At 38.0% G+C, this 13,000-nt stretch overlaps 1 protein-coding gene across 9 annotated transcripts in view; it reads right to left on the reverse strand.

Moving 5' to 3' along the window:
* LOC143885357 (DUF3754 family protein, putative (DUF3754)) overlaps positions 1 to 13,000 on the reverse strand; it is a 119,709-nt gene that overhangs the window by 58,447 nt on the left and 48,262 nt on the right. For 8 of the 9 annotated variants that reach the window (XM_077389491.1, XM_077389490.1, XM_077389488.1 and 5 more), the window contains exon 4: positions 6,131 to 6,266. The exons of the other annotated variant lie outside the window; for it this stretch is intronic. In XM_077389491.1, coding sequence (XP_077245606.1) covers positions 6,131 to 6,266 — 136 coding nt within the window. The remainder of the gene's footprint in view (positions 1 to 6,130; positions 6,267 to 13,000) is intronic. 9 annotated transcript variants of the gene reach the window in all.

Below are 13,000 nucleotides of genomic sequence, written 5' to 3' on the forward strand. Positions count from 1 at the left end.
GAAATACCTTTGTAAGCATGTATATAACTATATATACACAGCAGCAAGTGTATATAATTAGATTGGAATTTACTTTTATACCCTTTACCTATTGTACTTTAATAAAGATGGGCATACTTACAATTGGTTCAAGTTACTTTTTTAAAAATAAAGGTGCATACTGCATACTTGTAATTGGTTCAAGTTACTATTAAAAATACAAGGAGAGATTTAGTTACGTTTGTCATCGTATCAAAGCTCAGGGAGATCCAAAGAAACATGATGATTGGTTCAAAACTAGCTATGACACCTAAGGGCATTAATGGTAAATTGTTGTTTGATGTTAGAGAGCTACATGAAGATCCAAGAACATATAAAAGATTGGTGGGTGAGTTAACTTATTTGACTATTATACAACAGATATCACCTTTGTAGTGAGTGTAGTCAGTCAATTTATGAAATATCCTCAAATACCACATTGGAATGGTGTCTCACATATATTATGATAACTGACAATTTAATTTTGTACAAGTCAAAACTTCAACTTGTCATCAAGAAGTGGGAGGGCACATAGATGTTGATTTGGGAGGTTCACCTTCAGATAGAAGATCTACTAAAGGCTAATGTACATTTGTTGGTGGCAATCTTGCTATGTGCAAAAGTAGGAAACAACATATAGTAGCATGGTCAAGTGCAAAAGTACTGTATGGGCTATGGGCCATCCTTGTGAGCTAGAAGACTTGGACTTTAAAGTTAAGCCAAGGTTCTAAATTTCAGTTTCATTTGGGTTTCAATCGTCAGCGAAAACTAAACATTTCAGTTTTGGTGCGAAATTTTGGCCGAAATCTTGTAAAATCAGAAAAATATTTCAGGACGAAATCAAGACCAAACTCCAGAGAAGATTTTCCACCATTGGTTGTTCTTTTTATTTTTTGTCATTTTTTTAGAAATATATTAAAGGAATCTCATAGTTCTACACTTTTTTGCAAGTGGGGTTCATTTTTGTCAGAATTCCTGTCGAAATGTCACGGAAACTTTGCTTTTTTTATATGAAAAATTTTATTTTTCGTACATTTCGACCGAAACATTAACTAAATCCCGAAATGTCAGGTGAAATCTCAAAATTTTGAGTGAAATCTGGTATTTTTCCGAATCCAAGTGGATTCCGTTTCAATAGCAGCTGAAATCAAAATTAGATTGTGACAATCAAGCAGCTACACACATTGAAAATAATCCTTTTTCATGAATGAACCAAGCACATCGAGATTGAATGCCATTTTTATGTGAGTCAAAGTGATGAACATGAAAAATGGAAATCCTATTGTTCCTTCACATAATCATATGGCAGATATTCTAAGGTTGCAAGCTAATATGTTGGGTTGTTCCAAGTTGGGCATCAATGGTGTTTATGTTCTAGCTTGAGGGGGAGTGTTAAAATCATCTTTATGTAAATAAGGGAAGTTTAGGTATTTTGTATATCTCAATTGAATTAATAAATTATAGGGGGTTGTGAGACAACCCATTTTTTTTTCTTTTCATGTTTCTCCCCTACGACTTTCTCTCTCTCTTTTTTTTAATGATCGCCAACTGTATTACTAAAAAAAACTGAGATGGTCAAGGTACTGTAACGACCAGATTCTGTCAAGTCGCTACGAGCAAAAGAACAACGCAAAAATCATGGAAAATTTTATTTTTTATATAATCAACAACCACGACAAAACTCTTATTCCAAATTAAATAAGTCTACCATAACAAGAGGTCCTTTCAATACTCATACTCCAAATGAAAGGTAAAGTTTTAATCACTAAAGTTCAAACTAAAGAAAGTCCCGACAAAATAAAAATAGAAAATGACGCAAGACGTCATAGCGCAATAATCCATGAAGCGAACTCTCCGATCACACGATCCCTTATCCCATGGTTTCTTCGTTTACAAACGCTCCGCCATCTAACGCCTCAACCCCTGTGGTGGAGGAAACAACGTTAGAGCAGGGTCCTCCAAAGACCGAGCGGAGTAAAAGGAACAATATAAAAGGGCATGCAATAACAATTCAGATCTTTAGCAATCATCTAGAAGCAATAATAAATAACTGGAGAATAAATCTACGCCATTTATATCGGTATAAACAGGAATTAATGACAATAATGAATGATATGTTATGTGTTCATCGAATATGTAAAATGAGACAGCACTTTCCCCAGGTACATCCGGCTTTTTCCCCAGTTTACTTTTCTGTCAGTTCTTTTCTGACTTTCTCCTTTTTGCCGGTGTCCTTGCCGCACGACTACCCACTACCCCTGTCCAATGGTAGTGGCGTTATGGACTCGGATTTCAGTCTCGCATTTAATGCCGAGCCGTTTTGGGGATACTATCCCTTTGGATGGTTTGCCAACGAAAGGCTGTACACGCTTCTCGCGTTGGCCTTTGGACCTAGGTCCCAGGATGATACCACCATAACCTTAATTTCCCCTTCACTCTCCCCCATGTAGGATATGCAATTAGGGATTTTAAGGTACGTTACCTTTGCCTTCTTTTCCTGCATCCTTTCACATAAAGGTTAGAAACAGTTTATTATTTATTTCATTTCAAGTAAACAAGTATAATGAGCTATACAGTTATCACAAAGAAAATAGTATACGTAAGAATACTTTGCATGAAACAAGTTATATTGAAACCATTACAACACAAGGTCTACCTGTCACCTGCCTTAACTTACGAATGGGGAAGAATGGACGGTTTCTGATAGGTAGTGGAGTGTGATAGTCCTGGAGTTAAGTGATAGAACATAACAGGGTCAATTTTTGTTTTCCTTATGTTTAAATTTTCAAAAATACGTACAGGTACTACGTTGAGGCCCTATCTTAGGTGAAACCCATGCACATAGACATACCATTGCTGTCTTATCTTTGGACAGGAAGGATATATACCCGGAGAAGACTCTTGCTGCCCTGTTTTTTTGGGCGGCCAGCAAGAAGACACATGAAGGACACTATTGCTGCCCTGTTCTGGGGCGTAAAACTTATGCACAGAAAAGCCTACTACTGCCCTGTTTGAAAGCATGAACTCACACACAGAAAAACATCATTACTGCCCTGTTTGAGGGCATAAAACACGCACACAAAAACACATGACTGCTGCCCTGTTTTGAGGGCATAAAACTCACACACAGAAAAACAGCATTGCTGCCCTGTTTGAGGGCATAAAACACGCACACAAAAATACATGACCGTTGCCCTGTTTTGAGGGCATAAAACTCACACACAGAAAAACATGACTGCTGCCCTGTTTTGAGGGCATTAAACTTGCACACAAACATAGAACACTGCTGTCCCGTTTTTAGAATATAAAATACGCATATGAATGACATAGAACCTATCCAGTTTTAACACACGAAAACATGCATATATCTGACTCTAAATCTTTCCAGTTTTGATACATAGAAACACACATATAACGGTCTTTAAATCTGTCCAATTTTAATATATAATAAAAATGCATATAACTAATCTTAAATCTGTCTAGTTTTGATACGTAAAAACACCTATCAACCGTACACAAATCTGGTCCGTGTTGGGACCAAGGAAACACATGTCAACAGGGTACAAACCTGGTCCGTTTTGGAACCAAAGAAACACTATAAGACAAGGAAAGTAATAAGGGTACTTACTTGGATGGATCTAGGGTATAAGGAGAATCAAGTGTAAAGCTCTTCTATTTTGGGCGAGAATGGGAGAGGTGTATGTCACTATATATATATAATGTCACTATATATATATATATATATATATATATATATATATATATATATATATATATATATATATTTTATTCTATTTTCCTTGTTTTATGATTGGTAAATTAAGATGAGTCATAAGAGGGCTATAGTAAGTTACCAAAAACCCAACACCTTGGTCTTATTTATAAGGCATGATAGCCACTTTTTATGGGTTTTAAATTTTAAAGAAAAGGAAAACAACCAAAAGAGGGGATTACATATATTCCCTAATTTTTGTTTTGATTGCTATTTTGGATAATCTACCATAAATGAAAATATTATATCCCTAAAGTTTCTCACTTTACATCATCCATAAGATTACTTAATCTCCAAGTAATCCCACTACTTCTATTAATGTAAAGTTCCCACTATTGTTAAGAGTTTTTGGATTTTTAATTAAAGAAACTAAGATATCCAAAATCTAGGAATTTCCTTTTAAGATTACTTATAATTAGTAAATCTAAAAAGGCATTTTTAAATTTACTATCATCACACCATATCATTGATTGCTAATTAAAAGAAATCACATATATTTCCCTAAATAATTACTTATAATTAGTAATCCTACAAAGGCATCTTTAAATTAACTATCATCATACCATATCTATATATATATATATATATATCTAATTTATTGAGGGTGGGCCCACACCATATGCATGTTTTCCCATACAAGGAAAAACGTGGGTTTCTTCCCATTACTTTTAATACAAAAAATTTTCCACGTTTTAAGTGATATTTTCCACGGAAATTATTTTTACAGCAAGACTTATTTTCTTCTCTCAATTAGAGAATTTAGATATAACTTTCAATAGTCATAGATTCTAAGATTTACGGATCAAAACAAATTAAAGGGAAAAAAGTGATTAAAACTAAGATCTAGGGTTGATCATTGATGGATCGTTGATCCCCACCCTTGAAAATAGATTCACTGATCCAATGGCCTAAATCTTAGAGTTTTGAAAGAAGAAGAATCGCAGTCATTACAGGTACAAAGGTACGGTAGCAACAAAACAATAAAACTACAATGATTTACAACAATTTTCACGGGGGAGGAGAGTCGCATAATGGCAATGCCTCTTTCGTCACTCCTTCTCTAGCAAGACTATCATCCACCTCGTTAGCCGACCGGCGAACATGCATAAACTGTAGAGATAGCGTCTTCATCCAACCAAACATTTCATCAAAAAACTAGTCAATCCTCCAGGGGTGATTTTCTGATCCATTAAGCCACTTCATGACATTCAGAGAGTCCCCTTCTACAATCACATTGTCTGCACTATTCATGGCCAAGAGTTTCAATCCCTGGTGAGCTGTGCGAACCTCAGCCTCCGAAGCATCCGCCTCCCCAATGGGACCCGCGAAGGCCCAAACTACTTCCCCTCGATCATTCCTTAAAACCCCGCCAATACCGGCCGGGCCCGGATTTCCCAAACTTGATCCATCAAAGTTTAACTTTAGAGTGTTGGGAGGAGGCGGTTCCCAATTTTGTGAAACATGATCTAGGGTTCCCCGGAACTAGATCTAGGGTATGTTTGATCTAATCCCAGTCCGATACTGTGAAGAAAGATGGGGAAGAATAAAAATAAGACAAAAATAAAACAAAGGAGAGGAGAAAGAATTCGTGGAATTGAGATTATGCTACCCTTCTTGGGGAATTCCATATGCATTCACGTAAGTAAAAGATACAAAATTATAGCGACAACCACGTGACTTGAGTGACAAAAAAAGGGTGAAACCATGATACTGAAGTGCAAATGATACAAAAACCTTTAATAATGCATCTTCCAACAGCAACATTTGTGATTATTTCTTTAAGACAAGCTTTGAATATAGAAGCAAGAGGAGATTCAAGTCTGTTGTCTTTTATCAAGCTTACTAGAAATGAGCATCCTTTCTCAATGAATAAATGATTTATGGAAAGATGGTAAAATAGATAAATAATAAAGAAAGACAAAATAATGGAGTTCTCTCATTGTCACTGGTATGGAGTGCCATCTCCAAGTAGTCGTGAAAAGTTTTGACTGTTAAATAGAAGGAAATGCAACGCGTAGTCATTGAAAAATAATAGATTTCCTAAGGCCAATAAACATGTACATCCCAAAAGAAAGAAAGAATAATGGTCAATGGACCTCTATAGATAAAATTGGGAGTCGTAATTTATTTTTCTTATCATGGCCGTGTTGCATGAATTATATTCAGTAATGGAAGCATTCAGCTAAAAGAGATATAATTATGCACTATCAAATGATGAGCACAAAAGTGAAAAAGGATAATATTTTATTTCTAAACATAAGCAAAACAAGTTTCTACTACAAATAGAAGATGAAGTTGCCTAAGGAGAATTGTATATGCTCCACAAGCAAATCAATCAACCTCATTTATCCACATCCCAACTTTTTCCAGTGGTCTTGATAGAATCGAGAAGATAGCTTCTAGAAGTTTCGACTGTAAATAATCCAGTTTTTCAACAATTAAAAACCCCTTCTGTCTCTCAGTAGCATATCCACGTCTGTATGATAAAAGATAACTATACATGAATGACAATGACTAGCAAATAGTTAGAATAGAGGAGTCTGTATGAAGAGGTAAAACATTTAAATTTGAAGATAAAGTAAAAAATAATCGTTCAAGAAATGATAAGGTAGTTTTCAATCTAACTTTTTTTTTTTTTTTTTTTTAATGGTTCAATCTAACTTTTTTTTCAGCATGCAAATCCGATTGAGTTAATTTTGAGGATCAAATATAGTAGAAGGTCATGACCAGTACCTTTTGGATCACACATCTTTATGTACAGAATTTGAAGATTGCCACTTTTAAAAGATGTTATCTCCACTATGCAACTTCTCCATACCAGTGAGTATTTCATCTAATGTTGAATGTGTTTCTCTATCTTGACAGTTTACCATCTCATCCAGACCTAGTAAACTAAGTTCAAAGATCTACACTCTAAAGGCCGGTTCATTTAAGATTGTGCCAACCTATTGTATGTCCAAAACCAATTATTGGACTCAAAACTAAACGTAATTTTGAGTCCAATAATTAGTTTTGGACTCACAATCGGTTGGCATAATCTTAAACGAACAGGGCCTAAAATAGTGAAAAAGAATCATTTAATTGATGTTGGATATTGCTTTCTCATTGTCATATCCATCAGCTTAACCTCACATTCCATAGGATATGAAGTGATAGAGAAAATATTATGACACATCAGGCAATGACGGGTTTTCTTCCCAATCATGTTCCTCATAAGTGTCAAGTGTGAAAGAATACATTAATTATTTCAGTATAAGGGTTTTTCTTCGTTCTTTTTGTATAGAGGCATGATGGTTAATGGATGAAGTGTCAAGGATAGAGGCATGATGGGTATTGGATGAAGTGTCAAGGATATGTCTTTTGAATTAACATAATGATTTGTTAATATAATATTTTGTGCTAACTAAATGGGTTAGCCACATGAATCATGCAGTATCATCTTTCTCTTCGTGTACAAATATCTCCACTTGCTATCGCAGAAAATTCTACATCAAGGATATTCTGGGAAAAATCTCTTTAATCAGCCATCACACATCAAGATATTTCAGCTGGTGGGGGTATAGTGACAAAAGAAAATTCTACGTCAACGATATTCAAGGGATAATCTCTTTAATCAGCCCCCAAACCAATGTTGTATTCTTCAAGATATTTCAGCTGGTGTGGGTATAGTGAAAAAAGAACATATAACTGCCATTTGTAGAACACACTCTTACCAAACTAAGAGTACCATTATGAAACATTTGAAATACAGATAAAATCTCAGAACCTTCGTTAAATATAACCTAAATCATCTGTGAATAATCATCCACAAAAACAAAGTACTTATGACCTAATATATTTTTAAATATAACCTGGTCACACCTATCATGTGACCAGAGACGACTAAATCAATGACCCAAGGAGAGTGCTGACAAGAAATAAGAAAATATATGTAATGACCCGGTCCCATCAAGGAGCCTATAAAGATACAAATCATAATTAAATCTAGGCCGTAGATGTTTCGATCAAAGATTAACGGCTAGATCTTCGATTTTGAGTTTTCGGACTGTAGGATATGCAAATTAGATACTAGATCGATCTACAATCTTTAAGATTCTTGTGTATTTCCTATCCTGCATTAGATTAAACGATCTTAAAAATCTACTGTCATAGTGTATTTTCGTCACTTCTAGTACAACCTATTTTTAGGGCATCAAATCTTGTCCGTTCGACATGATTTTGGTCTCGATAGATGGGTATTTCGAATACCTATCCAACGGACCCAAGATTTAACAATTCGGACGTGATTTGAGTAAGTTATGACAATTTTTCTGTTAGTGTTATGCATAGTAACGAGTTTTGTCTTATGAGGCAACTTTTAGGTTATCTTATTTTAAAAAGATAAAATCTAAAAGTAACCTAATATAACCTAAATAATAATAATATATTAGAATAAGCTAGAAAATCCAATATTTATATTTTCACCCCTCTTAAGTTAGTATTAGATTTTAATTATGAATCTAATAATTTGAAACCTTCTTTAAATAAAACTCTAGGCTAAGTTTATAAATAAACTCATCTGGGGTTATTTTTAAGCACCTAAAAATTGAAGGAGAGAGAAAGAGAGAAAAACATAAGATAAGAGGAAGATCAAGGGTTTTCTCCAATTCGGTTTTTCGTCTTTGAGTAAGTGCCCGAAAATTATATTTTTCGTAATTTCTTATTTAAATTCAAAGCTTTTGATTTTGTTGATCTTGTTTCAACTTAATTAGTGTTTCTAACAATGTTTAACTGATTTCTTTACTTTCTTTTAAATTAAGAAACTTATTTTAAATTTTCTTTTTAAGATTTTATGCCTTCAAAATATATGTACTGGACTTTTCTTATGAATAATTGCCTAAACCCATGCGTGTGATTTTCTAGAGGATTTGTCACTATTTTCTTAAAAATCAGCACTTAAAAGTGATTGTTTTTCCGAAATTTCATTGAGTACTTCTCATATAAATCATGTAAGATGTTTTTCATGAAAGATATGATACCTAGGTGTGTTATATGTGATTTTTATGGTAGTTTTTCAATAATATTAGCAAAAAAAGTGTGTTTAAAGGACCTTTTGGAAAGATTTTATCGTATATAAATTATATAACTCAAGTAAGTAGTTTTATGTAATGTATGTGATATATAAATAATGTATCTAAGTCTTATGGTGCCGATTTTTAAGAAAATCAGCAAGTACGGGTGTTTAAATGGGTTGTTTTGTATAAACATCTTTGATAAAATTGTTATATATATACCTATATGGTTTTGCATGAAAAATATGGTATATGTATGTATTATGTAAGCCTTAAAGGGCTGATTTTCAAAAAAATCAACACCTAAAAAGGGTTAAATAATCATTTTATTTTAGTTTTCAAAAGAAATCAGATTTATAAATAATAATAGAATATGTTATAACAATTATTTTACAAAGAAACCAATACATAGTGATGGCGTATAAAAAGCAACCCCAATCACTACTCGACACGTGGCACCAAGGCAGGCCCACAGAGCCGCGACCCAGCAAAGGGGCAATATGTTCATTGCAGCCTAACAAGAGAAGAATCAAATACAAACCTTACCCAATCACAATCTTGCACCTGTCCAAGGGCAAGAGAGCCAAGGTAAAGTTCAGCCCACCAAAGGGTTCACATCTGTCCCCAAGGGTAAAAGGGTAATCCAACACCCAAAGCCCTCACTATAAATAGCTTTCATAAAGGCAAGGTAGAGGACCGAATCCCAAAAATTTACTATTCATAGCTTTGTTTTCTATATTTGTGCCCATTACTGACTTAAGCATTGGAGGACCCATCCGGAGCAATCACTCCTAGTTGGTCGTCTGACCGAGTGTTCCTCTGTGCAGGACGTAGTCCCTCGACCAGTTCGGCAACTAGGACTCGCCAGATCAGCTCTTTCGTCACTACCTTATTTGTTACCAATTTTGGGCATAACAGATTGACACCATCCGTGGGACCCGAACCAAAAGCCGTTCTAAGTCTCCATAAAAATGATAGGACGGAAGAGTACTCAAGTACCGTCTATGCTAGCAGTTCAACCAACATCACATCGCATAGCTCAAAGCGGGCGGATTGGTTCGCAAGTAGTTGTTCCCCCGACAACAGCAGAGTGAAGTCCAGCTCGCTCAGAGCACCCAACTCCCACTTCAGCCCCTACGCCCGAGCAAATCCAAACCTCTTCTAACAGATGACAACCCTCGTCGGTCAGTACAAAAACCTGATCCAACAAGTGCCTCAGCAACATCCTCCAAAAGTTTCTCAACTTCCACAGGAAAGGCTGAATTCCCCCATGGAAGAGCCCATACCTCTCCGTCGTGATCAGACCCACTACTCCTCTTCAAGATGGATCCACCTCTCCAGAACAAGACATGCACGAACAGAGCCTCATCACCGTCATCGGTCTAGGTCTCGTTCAGCACATAGACACCGAGCTAGAGACGACCGTGCCGAACAAGCACGATCTCGACACCGTCGACATAGCTCAGAAAGTCATTCGGATTCCGCAGCAAGTCCCACTGTGGAAAGAAGAAACAAACCAGCTAGCCAAATGGAGAAGAGGACTGATCCAGTGCTGCGGAGATTCGAAGAAATAGATCACCGAATTGAAGAACTGGCAAAAGATCATAATCGGCCAATTCTAAGGTCGTTCTCAAGCAGACGTCCCCTCACAGATAAAGTATTGCATGCACCAACACTTAGAGGGTTCAAAATGCCGCAAGTCCCACAATATGACGGAACCACGGACCCAATAGACCATTTGGAGACGTTCAGAACAATGATGCTCCTTCACGGTGCTTCCGATGAATTCCTTTGTAAGGCCTTCCCGACCACCTTAACAGGAGCTGCAAGAGATTGGTACTCAAGCCTTAAACCAAACTCTATTGACACTATTGAAGAATTCGGGGAAGATTTGGTCCGACACTTCACGAGCAGTCGGAAACCAAGGAAGACTGCGGCATCATTGATGGCTTTGAGACAAGAAGACGGTGAGTCACTGAAGGCATCTGTGCCGATACAATAGGGAGGCCCTCCAGGTCCCAAACCTAGATCCTTTGGCCGCCATGAATGCGCTCTTCGCAGGAGCCAAATCTAATGAGTTCCGGCGAGCAGTAGCCCGCCGAAATCCGCACTCCCTGGCAGATCTCATCGCTGGCGCTGATGAGTATATCTTCGTGGAAGAAACACTAGCTGCCCTAGATTCCGGCCGGAGGAGAACCTCGGAAGAAGAAAAAAACCCTACGAAGCAACGAAGGGACGACAAACCTCCAAGAAGAGAAAGAAGCCCTCAGAGGAGGGAAGAGAACTACAGATCCAGAACTCGCATATTAGCCACAATCAAAGAAGAAGATTTCATCAGGTGGCCGGCCAAAATGCTTTCCAAGGGAAATAAGAGGGATAAATCGAAGTACTGCCAATTCCATAAAGACCATGGGCATGACACAGATGAGTGCAGACATCTTAAAGAAGAAATCGAGTTGCTGATCAAGAGGTGATACCTCAAGAAATATGTCAAGGATGACAGTGACAGGAGAGAACACCGAGAGAGGAGCCCCCATAACATGAGTCCTCGACGGCCGCAATCACCCACGGCTCGTCATGAATCTCCTGCCCCTCTAAGTCCGCACACGAAAATGCAACGATCTCAACCTACAGGGGTTATAAACACCATCATCGGCGGACCAGCCACAAGAGGAACCTCTTCAGTAGCCCGCAAAGCTTACTCCCGGCAAGTCAATGCCATCCATACTTGCAATAAGAAGATGAAAGTAGAAAATGAAATCTCGTTCTCAGATGCAGATTTGGACAACCTAATACTCCCCAATGATGACGACCTGATCATCACCATGCTCGTAGCGAATTGGGAGCTGAAAAAGATCCTTGTGGACAATGGAAGTTCCGCAAACATTCTCTACTATCACGCCTTTAAGCAGATGTTGATAGGGGATGACTGCCTAAAACCTGCAAACTCAGATCTATTCGGGTTTTTAGGAGAAGTAGTCAAGGTCGAAGGACAGATCGAGCTCCCTGTCCTTGTGGGAGAACCCCCCCCCATCAGGCCTTCACGATGGTTAATATCTTGGTAGTGAGGGCCACTTCGGCCTACAACGCTATCCTAGGAAGACCCGGAAAAAATCTTCTCCAAGCCGTCGCGTCAGCCTACCATCAGAAGATGAATTTCATAACGCCTAACGGCGTAGGAGAAGTCAAAGGAGACCAACCGCAATCAAGAGAATGCTACGCTACAACGCTCAAGGGAAAGAACGCATCTGAAGCGTTACCAATTGAGTTGCTCGGCCTAAGGGACGAGTCTCAGATCACAATCAACGAACCGTAGGAAGACCTCATCTCAATCCCATTGTACGACGGCAACGAAAAGAAGCTGGCCAGAATCGGTTCGTCCCTAAGTAGTGGCATTCGAGAAGAACTCGTTCAGTTTTTGAAAGAAAATGCAGACGTCTTTGCGTGGACCCCTGCTGATATGCCCGGGATAGATCCTGAGGTCAGTGTGCACAAGCTTAGCATAGACCCTCACTTGCAAACCGGTAAAGCAGAATAGAAGACATTTCGCCCTAGAGAGACAAGCGATCAAAGAAGAGGTTGAAAGGTTGTTAAAAGCTGACTTCATTCGAGAGATCAGGTATCCAGATTGGCTCGCCAACGTTGTTATGGTGAAGAAAGCCAACGGAAATGGAGAATCTGCGTAGATTTCACCGATCTGAACAGAGCCTGTCCGAAAGACAGTTATCCTCTCCCCAAAATTGACCAGCTGATTGATGCTACATCCGGCCATGAGTAGTTGAGTTTCGTGGACGCCTTTTCAGGGTACAATCAAATACGGATGTATGAAGCTGACATACCCAAGACATCCTTTATAATAGATCTGGGAATATACTGTCACCGGGTAATGCCGTTCGGATTGAAGAATGCTAGGGCAACATATCAAAGGCTTGTTAACAAACTTTTAAGAGAACAGATCGGACGAAACATGGAAGTCTATGTTGACGCTATGCTAGTCAAGAGCAAGGAAGCTTCGGACCACATAACCGACCTAAAGGAAACATTCCAGGTCCTAAAAAAGCACAGCATGAAACTCAACCCAACGAAATCCACATTCGGTGTCGCTGCAGGGAAATTCTTGGGGTTTATGGTTAGCCAAAGGGGGATAGAGGCAAACCCA

The sequence above is a fragment of the Tasmannia lanceolata genome, unplaced genomic scaffold (assembly GCF_043159265.1).
Source record: "Tasmannia lanceolata isolate RefF3 unplaced genomic scaffold, GAP_Taslan_0.1 ptg000008l, whole genome shotgun sequence".
In the NCBI taxonomy this organism is placed as follows: domain Eukaryota; kingdom Viridiplantae; phylum Streptophyta; class Magnoliopsida; order Canellales; family Winteraceae; genus Tasmannia; species Tasmannia lanceolata.